General features: G+C 44.9%; 1 protein-coding gene across 23 annotated transcripts in view; it reads left to right on the top strand.

Moving 5' to 3' along the window:
* Positions 1-6985: 6985 nt before the first annotated feature.
* ST3GAL6 (ST3 beta-galactoside alpha-2,3-sialyltransferase 6) overlaps positions 6986-10435 on the top strand; it is a 45798-nt gene continuing 42348 nt past the window's right edge. For 8 of the 23 annotated variants that reach the window (XR_005258664.1, XR_005258665.1, XR_005258666.1 and 5 more), the window contains exon 1: positions 7828-7952. Coding sequence is in view for 3 of the 23 variants with exons in the window: in XM_038151429.1 (XP_038007357.1) it covers positions 7880-7952 (73 nt within the window). In the remaining 20 variants the exon portion in view is untranslated. Of the gene's footprint in view, positions 7124-7819; positions 7953-8203; positions 8317-10012; positions 10180-10435 lie in introns of those variants that run through there. The other 15 variants (XM_038151595.1, XM_038151509.1, XM_038151477.1 and 12 more) reach the window with 7 other exon arrangements.

Genomic DNA, 10435 nt, shown 5'->3' with positions numbered 1-10435 from the left:
GAACCAAAGGATAATGAGCCACAGGCAGAGGGGCAGAAAGCATGGCAAGACTATCAACAAGTCAGCAGGTTTCTGCTATGGCAAGGAATTTATTAAATTCACAGTCAGTTTGTATCCCTCTGTTCTCCTGCCATCCTTGTTTAGCTGCTCTCACAAGACAGACTGTCCATGCTCAGTGTAACACTTCTCCCCAGAACTGCTTTCTTCTCAACTGTGAGAGCACAAATCATACACTGTGTTCTGGGGGAAACACCACAGAGAGTTCTGTACACTTGCATTACTGCTTCCCTGCCTCTGCCCCCCCCATCTAAGGCATGTTCTCCTTTTCTGTGAGTGGTTAAAGATTTATTTATTGTTTACTTCAATCATCTTTGCACGTTCCAGCTCATTTGACTCTTGACAAAACTGGCCTTAATCCCATGTGTCTCTACTCTAAAGCTATCTTTGTTGATCAGGATTGTTTACTATTTCTGACTCCTAAGAACCTTTCTGAAGTGGTTTTCCCCCCATTTATTCAGGTCTAAAGTGTTTCTCAATAAGATTTTCTCTTGTTGGGAATATATACATTGGCAGTTTTTGTATCTTTGATCTGGATCTATTCCAATCTCCCTCCACAGTCAAGTATTCCAGCTCCTCAGTCAAGGTGAATTTGCTAGTGAGTTTCCTTAATTTGACAGTTTGCCCTTTGCTTGTGTTTGTTATTCTGTCCATGGAAATGGAAACAATTGCTGAGTACTCAGTCCAATGCAGTTTTCTATGACCAGTTCTTTTTTAGTGTCTTCATTACTTATTAATTTGAGGTTGTCTCTTTTTGTCTCAGTGACTACTGAGAAGGAATCTGGCAGCTATCACACACATGGCTAGCTGGGCCCAAGTTTATTATTAGAAGCATTTGTTTCCCAAATAGTATCTGGGAAGTTAAAATTGGCCATGGCACAAATCCCAGTAGTGTTTCTATAATAACATTTCAGTGACAGACCTTTTCTTGATTATATTTTAGCTGCAGACAAGAAAGGCCAGGTTTCAATGATGTGTCCAAACCAAAAACAACCACTCCCCAAAAAAACTGAGGCTGTGAGCAGGTGGCTTGGGCTGCTGGAAGTGGAGTTTCCCGTTTCCATACAATGGGGAATTTTATGATAAATTAAATGATGGTGAGTTAACTGACAGATGGCTTTCAATAAATTGCACAGATCAGTTATGTTTTCCACTTGCACAGATGAAATGGCTAAACATTGAAATAGAAGGAGTATTTTGCTAAGATTGCACATGGCTTGGATATTGGCTATTGATCATATCCACATGGATCAGGTCTAGCTTCCATTTGGAACAGGAGCAGAGCAGTAAAAAAAAGAATAGTCTGATTCATGAGCTATTGTTCTCCTGAGTTACAGAGACTAAGGCAGCCTTTTCTGCCATAGGATTGCTCTCTTCAGCTTGGAGTGCCATGAAGGGAGGATTCTTTCTCCTGTGTCACCAGCCAAATTTTGTGTGGGTTCCTACTGATTCTTCCAAACCATGGCAAGTGACCATTTGCTCACTAGCCATGGGCATTACCTGGCAGGAGTTGTAAGTGGGTAAGTCAGTCATGGAAAGAAATGCATTTGAAATTTTCCCATGTTTTGCCTACATCCAAGACTTTGAGTACAACTTGAAGTCTTAAAAGTAAGAAACATGCAAAAGTCTTAAAAGTAAGAAACACAAAATTAGCATGCTGTTTACATATGACAAGGCTTCTAGCAGTTTGTCATAACATTTCTGACTTACAGAGGCTCAACTAACTTCTCACTCTCCTTCTCCCTGGAATCTAATCATAGGTATTTGTATTGCTTTTATAGCCCTGTTTTGTGTACTGACTTGCTACATCATATTTTCAAGTAGAGACCAGTCTGAAGAGTACCTGCCAGAAAAACTGTGCACCTGTTCCTAGATCTTTGGCAGCAAACCAGTAAAGAAATCAAGGCCAGTTAACACTGGCCAAAGAAGTGGGCCGAAAGTTTTAAGGGGAAAGGTTATATATCTGAGAGCTGCAGCAGCTGCCTGAGCACTTGTAATAATGACTTGGCTGTACAGCTGAAGCCAGCAGGACACAGGACAAAAACTTGGGGGTCTGAAGGCCAGAATCAGAGGCTGGCAGAGCCCAGAGAACAGGGAAACATTTTGATAAAATGCACAGAGAAAGAAACTGGGCATTAAGCTGAGCTTTAAATGGCAAAGGCATCTTACATGCAGGCCTCTCCTTGGGAAGGAGACAAAGAGAATGGGTCCTGACATGATACTGTAGGACTAACAGAGCTATCATAAAAGGGCAAGGATTCCATCTTCCATAATCAGCTTATGTCAGTCATCTGAGCACACAGGCCAAGTGGGTAGGGACCCAGAGCCACAGGATCAAGGAAGGACTTCTTGTTCTCTCTGAGCTCAGTGCCCCCCTGCATTTGCCACTGGGGCTGTGACTTAGCAGCCGACTGCAAGTAAGAGTCTGCCACAGCCCAGCTGCCCCTCAGCTGCTTAACTCTCCCATGCACCCCTCCACCTCTCTCCTTTTCCCAGATTTCCCGTGTGCCAGATGCCACAGCTGACATTCTCTGGGAACAAAAGTCCACTGAATGTCTGCAAACTACAGGGAGGAGACTGCTGTTTCCTAGGCAGAAGGATAGGAGAACTGGATCTTGAGAGTTTTGTCTCCTGCCAGGGGAGGAAACATCAGCTCTTGCCTGCTTTGCTGCTTTCAGCACCATGAAGCTTCAGTTTGGGTTACCCATTAACACACACAGAGGTGGAGTCACTCAGTATACTGACATTCATTGGGAGGATGAAGGGACAAGCAGAGAACTTGAATTCCATATGACACTGTAATTAAATGGAAACACGAGAACAATTGGTGCAGTGAAACCTGAGGTTAATGCTGCTTTTGACCTGGTGAAAACTGCAAGCTGCTCAGGACATATTTTCTGTAATTTTTCAAACTGTTTTCCTTTTTCCTTTCCACTATTTTGTTTGCAATGCTCTTCAAGAGACCTGTTTGTTCCTCTGCATATGCCTAATGAAGCACAAGAATGCCTAGTGCCTATTAGATAATGTATTTCTTTAGGGTTTGTTCTCACGCATAAACACGCATTAACAGGTGCATTAAAGGCTTCACTTTGGTTTGCAAATAGCACTTCCTAATGCTCACCACCCCAGATTGTATTTTACTGGGGTAAAAATAAAGGGAGGCTGTCTCAGCCTACCTGGGTTACCTGCCTGACATTTCTTGCCATCATGTTTTGTTTGCTGGTGCCCTGTCTCTCAGATTGAGTGGAGGAGCACTGCACATCTGGGGCAGGGGAAAGCCCTCTGCAATTCCCAGCAAAGGCAGGCCCTGGGGACTGACAAAGCAGTCACAGCCATGACTTTGTTTCTCCGGTTGTCTCAGCAGTTCTTTGGTTGACCAGGTCTTGAAAAAGTGACCTCAAACCAGGTGGGGATTGTATACACTGTGAGCTCATGACAAACACTGGGGGTTCTGATGAGCTACAACCACTAACCAGATTTTTTAAAGCTCGTGGGACAGGCTTCAGCAAGTTGTCTCCTGGCAAAGTGTCTCTGGAAGAAACATCATGCAACCACAGATTGATGACTAAAGCTATGTAAGGACTGGTGCTTACCTCAACTGAAGCTGTAAATACAGTGAAGAGCACCTGGGGGCAGCCCCGAGCACCTAGGCAAGGGAACTGAGAGAACCTGAGAACCTGCACAAAACAGAGTAGCGCTGAGACAGGTTTTGGAGCTCAGTGGGAGAGATTTGGGCATGTGTGGGACTCAGGGCAGTTCTCATGGCATGACATAAAGATTAGGATCAGGCAGTAAAGCTAGAAGATGGGTGGAGAAAGGATCCCAGAATCACAGAATATTCTGAGTTGGAAAGGACCCACAAGGATGTTGTGACAATCTGTATTTCTATAAATGCATTATCTCCCAAAGTAATTATGAAGGCTGACAGTTCTGTTGCATTTTGGTTCTAAGACCAGACATGTATGATAGATATCGTGCATTGCCTACACACAGCTTGATTAGTCATCTTATTGTATTGATGGGGAAATCACTTTTGTGATGGTTCAACTTTCCATTCTCTTTATTCCTTCTTCTCTTTAATTTTGATTTTCCCACGTTCAACAGTTTTCCCTTCCATTTCCTGTAATTTTGCTCTTTATTTTTCTCTGATTTTGCAAGCTGGGATAGAGGCAACAACATTTTCTTAGTTTAGTAACAGCTCAGGAGGTACTCTGGTTTCTCCTGGAATATGACTACATTTTATTCAGATTTATTTTAGTTATTGCTTTACATTTAAAAGTTTATGGGGTTTTATCTTTGGTTTGGGGAGACATTTGTGTCTCAGCAGTGTTGATTTTCAACTAAAAGAGCAAATCTGTTGATTTTTTGGTCACATGCATTGCATTTGTTGGCAGGAACATTCATTTGACTTCCTGTTAGTCATCCATTTCAAAAGCATTTTGAAAGATTCTTATTGTTGTCAAATAATTTGTTTGCAATAGACTATATCCCAGTGATTCCTTATATTTTCCTTGTACTTTGTGCCCAAAAATTCACTGGGTTGCAGATTAGTTACTAACTTCTTGCTTGTACAGATTATTTGGAAAACAACTAGGAACTAAACTTTTCCTGCACTATATTAATTATTCAAATTGCCATTTGAATCCTTGAATTTAGCTCAACATATTTAAATGACAACAAACACCAGCTTTCATTCTGTTGCTGATGTGGGACAGCTACAACTGCCAGAAGAAACAAAAGTGAAATTACATCACTGCAAGTTAGATTATTACATTACTTGACAAATATAGTGCAATTTATTCCAGATAAAGGTGTATTCAGCTACCTTAGAGACAATTCTTTGTATTACTTACACACACTGCCTTTAATGGAAGGGAATAAAACTGTGAGTGAACTGTATCTCCTATGGACTTTGGGCTGCAATTGTGAACACCCAGCTCTTCCTAGAGATAGATGCCTCGCGCAAGATTCCGAGATAATTGGCAAACACTTAGATTGCAGTCAGCTGTAAATCAAATTACTTCTAAGTTGCCACATGGCACCACCACAGGAATGAACATTGCATGTGTCTAGCATGCTTCAGAGGTGCACCAATAATTTGAATTGGCCTCTGAGCCGTGGCTCAGTCCTGCCCACAGCATGTTTGTGCTCTTCTTCTTGTGCCCTTCAGCCTGCCCAGAAATCTCTGCTGGACTAGTACTGATACCCCACCTTAGCCAGTGTGAAATAAGCTTATGCCCATGAACTCATGCATAAAAGCTGCAGCACACACATCCTGTCTGGAACAGAGGCAGGAACACCATCCATTTCCTCAAGGTTTCCTGCACTCTTCTGTGGTGAATAGTACCAACATCTTGTTCTGAAAAAATCTGGTACATCCTGAAAGTCAATCCTGTATCCTAAACAAAGACAAGGCCTTGCAAAATAAAGCAAGGCCGGAACAAAATAATACTGGACTACATAATTTAAGAATGTCCTGAAACATATGAGCAGAGGGACTGATAAGAAGTCACAGTCTTCTAATATATCCTAATTCTGAGTCCTTTGTTGTACAACCTTAATGATTTTTTCAAAATTGGTCGTGTGCCTATGATACCTAGGTTAATTGAAGGGTAAGGACTGAAGAGCTGACAGCTAATGGGAAAAGATATAGCAGACTTAAATAAAGTAACTTTAGAAGGCACACAATTTAGCTATAGACTTGGAAGAAGCTTGGTTTTGTAAAGGGCAGGATGTGAAGGGTGAGGAGCCTCTTGGGAGAGGGGGAAAAGTACTAAGGTATTTTCAGCTCAAGAGAAGACAAATTACAGAGGTCTGAACTTTGGTTCCCAGCCCAGAATATGTACAAAATGATCTCGGCAGGCTAAAGACTGAAATAGTCCCTGAAGAATAGACAAAATTTCCCAGCTTTCAATCTGTTATTTTTATTACGTGTACACAAAGGTTGTAGAAAACTGCTGTTGAGAACAGAATCCACCTCTGGTCATTCCCAGTGACAGCCATCAAAAAGCAGGAGATGCATTTCCAATTAAGGAAGCATCTTGTTCTGATACAATGCTAAAAACATACAGTGAGGTCACTGAAGTATCGTATAGAAAATTTTCAGATTGGAAGCGGTCAGGATCATGAAGACAGAAATAGGAGAGGACAATTAAATTATTAACAACCCCTCAGATTTCTTCTAGCGTGATACACTCCTCTGGGCAAAACACAGCATTGATGCAGCACAGGATTCCAAACAAATTCATTTTTTCATCCTCTTTAACAGAGGCAGAATTATTTAATAACTTTCTTTTGAAATAGCAAGGTTCAGCCCTAAACGCTTGGGCGCTGAGGTACGGAGAGATTTTCCAGGAGCCCAGTGACTCCCGCCTCCGTTGGGTGGGGCTTCATTTTGCTCCTGGCAGCAGCTCCTCAGGGGGTAGTTCTTCCCCTGCCGGCTTTTCCTAGGGTTTCATGGCAGGGGGCAAAACTTGGGGAGGGATAATCCTGCCCCTGGAGGATCCCAACCCCCCTCGACATACACACGGTGACGATTAGTTTCTTAACAGATGGGAATTCCGGGAGGCTGGGGGTGGTTCGCTGTCCCCCGCTTTGCGAGTCTCCCTCTCGGACTGTCGGGGCGGGAGAGAGGCTCCTGCCGCCAGCCCGAGGAGGGGGAGGAGAAGGAGGAAGAGTAGTGTCTGTGGCTCCGTAGGGAAGTCGGTCAGAAAAGACAGACACTACTACGGGGAAGACGGAGCACTGCTTAATCTGTCTTCACGTGAGTATCTCCTCCCCCTGGTGGGCTTTGGTAAAAATGGAAGAGGAATTTCAGCAGGCTCGAGGTAAACTACGTTTCTGTGTAAATACACAAAGTGCTTCCTCCTACGTTTTCTCTTGCAGATGGGGCTCAGCTGAACAAGCCCTCCTCTTGAATCCCGTCGTAAGCACCACCATGCGGGAACCGGGCTGGACCTACCAGAGGCTGCAGCAACAGCCTAGGCGGTCCTAAGCAGAAGCGATGAGTTCTGTCCTCTTCTCTGGGACGATGCAAAGATAAAATAAGCTGCTCTGTTAACAACCGGTAAGTGAACACCCCTGGTGTATCCAGTATAGCTCTGTAAACTCTTGCACAGGCTGAGCGGATCTCGTGGACGGTGCCTGAGCCCATAGCACTGGGTGCGCTGGGAGTGCTTGTTCCCGAGTTTGCCGGCGTCTCTGCCGCGGGACACGTGACGGTTGTCGGGAGACGTTCCACGGTTGGACACGATGGATCTCGGGGGTCTTTTCCAACCTTAATCGTTCCATTATCTTCTTGCGTCATTTCAGACGGGAAAGCTTCCAGCTGTAACCTCATGTAGAGTTTGTATGCATGCTTCCAATTTTAAAATTTCCTTCAGGTGAATGCTGATTGCAGCAGCTGCCAAAAACATTTTTATTAAATGTAAATTACCGCGTATTCAAAGGCAGAGCTAGCTCTTTCAGTACATCAGCGTGTTCCTCGGTGAAAGCACTCAAGAAATTAAACTGAATTTCCAGAGGGATGGAGCCTGCCTCTGCAAGTCTCCTTTGAAGAGAACACAATTTTAATCGGTTTTGAGAGCTGGTGAGATGAGACGTCCCAGACCTTTCCCAGAGATTCCTGGGAACTTCACGGGAAAAAAATCTTTACACGGCGGTGTAGCCGGGAACCGGTTCCCGGTAGGGATGAGCCCAACAGAAACCGAAGTGCCGCCGCCCCCCGCTTTCCCGGCGGCGCTTGCATTCGCCTGATGCCGCAGGCGGGCGGCCGGCGCCGGGGAGCGGGGCGCAGGCCGGGCTGAGGCGCTGCCCGATCCGCATGCGGGGCCGGCTGTCGCCCCCTCGGGGAGCGCGGGAGGGTCCGGCGGGCAGCTCCGCGCCTCCGCACACAGGTAGGCGGCTCCTGGGGGGGACACTGACAGAGGGAAGGAGCCTCCCGACTTTCGCTGGCTGCTCCTGGTGGATTCGGGGCGGGGGAGCCACCCGCCTTCCCCCGGCCTCCCGGAGCAGCTCCGCTGGCAGGCCGGGGCGGCGGGCGGAGCCGCCTCGGGGTCTCCCGCAGGCGATGAGTCGCGTCGGGCGGGCGCGCGCACCGGCGGGAGGCGACTGCGGGAAGGGGGATGGGGAGATAGGGGAATAAGGGGCGGCGGGGCCCGGTGCTCCGAGGTGGGCAGAGCAGGGCTGGGGGATGGTGGGCTCATGCAGGCAGAACAGCCCCACGCAGGGGGAGCCTCCCGGCGGACCTGACGGCGACCCGTAAGTAAAATTAAACGGGAGATTTCGTGGCTTCTGCTGAATTGCTTGGGTCCGGTAATCCTCGACCGTTTTGCCATGGCTGCCGGTCAGGCAGGTTCGAGTAAAAAAAGATTGCATTCTACTGAAAGGGAACTGCTCCTTGGAAATCCCGAGGGCCTCAGGGAAGGAACAATGCCTCTATGGGTAGACTCTGCCTTAAGCTATGCAAATCCATTATTTGCATTTGAGGAAAGAAGCAAACTCTGGAAGTTTAATGTCCGCTGCCTTTTTATTTTCTTTTTTAACTATTTGTATTATTATTTGACAGCGGGGGTGGTGTTTCAATTTTTGTTAGAGCAAGTGGTGAGATCAGTCCTGCTGCCCTTTCTCAAAATTTCCAGAGAGATGAGCGGCTGGTCTGAGATTTTTGCCTGTTGTGTTGTTACCCAGCTGAAACTTTCTATCTAGTTTTCTTCAATTTTTGTCTCTTTCTTCATCCGTGTTTTACTGAGCTATTCTCACATAGTGTGATTGCAGAACTATTAAGATTGAACTTAGTGATGGGATAAGAATACTTATTTTAACCCGGTATTTCAGCTGAACTGTGTGGAAATGTTATAGATAAAAAATACGAAAATGTTACAGAGAAAATGTATATATAAAATATTTTTGTGGAGAGTGCCATGGTACTACATGGTCACTCCTAAGCTGAAGGGATTAAATCCAGAGAGGCGTTGAAGGAAAAGGAAATGTGCACGGAGCAGGTTTTCCTACCCATCAACAAGCAGTATGCTTGTCTGACTAGGTCTCAGAAGTGATATTTCTGAAAGTAAAATAACTCTCCTTTCACATGTAGGACTTCACCAGCTGCAGCTCTGGTTTTTATTTCACTTAAATAAATTTGCTTACATTTTTTCCCCAATCTGATGCAGTACTTGCTCCTTTAGCTCATCTGTCTCTACTGAACTGATACAGTCCATTAAGTTACATTTTAAGCTTATGGCTGATATTAAGGCAGCAGCATTAAAGATGTCTTAAGTCTCAGGTCTCCCTGAAGGTCATACTGGCTTTACCAGACTACTCATGCTTGTGGGATATATGAATCATCCCCCGAGGCTCTTGAGTTGCCCAGTGTCCTAGTCCCTCCCTGTTCAAAGGTAGGAGGAAAAGTTCCTCTCTGGAAGCAGTTGCCAGTTGGGGATGTGTCTGTGGGAACAGTTGCAGAGTGTTCAGTTGAGACACTAGAACCTGAAAGCTGATAGAAAGATCACCAGTACCTGAGTCCTAAGTTATAAGGTGGGGAGGGATACTTGAGTTACAGTGTTTTTGGCTAGAACAAGGTGTTGGACAAGACATTATGTTGATATGTGCTGTGTGTGGTGTTAAATAATGTTTTTAGCAATTATGCAGGGGAGTTGCCTGACTGAAGAGGGAAATACAGCAGGTGAAGTGGTGACACATCTTTGCAGTGGGAAGTGGTTGAGTTGCTTCTCCCTCACCTTCTCCTCAAGACTTTGATAGCTTACAAGCAGAGGCAGCTTTAGAAGATTTACGATGATTGCTTTATTCTTTAGGTGTTCATGTTTGGATAGAAGCTGTTGTGATAGCTTATTTGTGCCATTAATGCTTCTGTCTCGGGCTTGTTCTCTTTGTTGGTTTCTGAGCATGCTGTGATTGGTGTCTCTTGGTAAAAGTTTGGTTTGTCTTCCCAAAACAGGTTTGGAGAAGTTAACATAAACCTGCTTTGGCTGATTTGTGGTTTTCTTCTTGGTGGTGTTTTGTATGCTCCTGGGTGTTGATTCAAATACACTGGCCTGGAAGAGGATGCAGTCAGATGGATCATTTGAAGATAAAACTTGTGAGACCACCATGAGCCTCAATGAGGTTGTCTACACCATTGACTTAAAAGGTTTTTGAGGAAAGGCTCTTGGTTTTGTGGGTATTTTCGTTCCTCGACAGTATAGCTTGCTAGCTGTAGCACAGGATCTAGGTTTGTTTTTGTACATTAACATTGAAGGTTATTTTACTTATGAGAATAAAAGTTTGGTTTTGCTTCGTGTATGATGTGAGGTACTCTGCCTTGGTTCCCTAGTTAAATGCATTTCAGGGATGGGCTCAAGACTTCTTGAAATACCTTTTT

Source organism: Motacilla alba, chromosome 1 (genome assembly GCF_015832195.1).
Source record: "Motacilla alba alba isolate MOTALB_02 chromosome 1, Motacilla_alba_V1.0_pri, whole genome shotgun sequence".
NCBI classification, from domain to species: Eukaryota; Metazoa; Chordata; class Aves; order Passeriformes; family Motacillidae; genus Motacilla; species Motacilla alba.
This window is presented reverse-complemented; position numbering and strand designations above follow the sequence as displayed.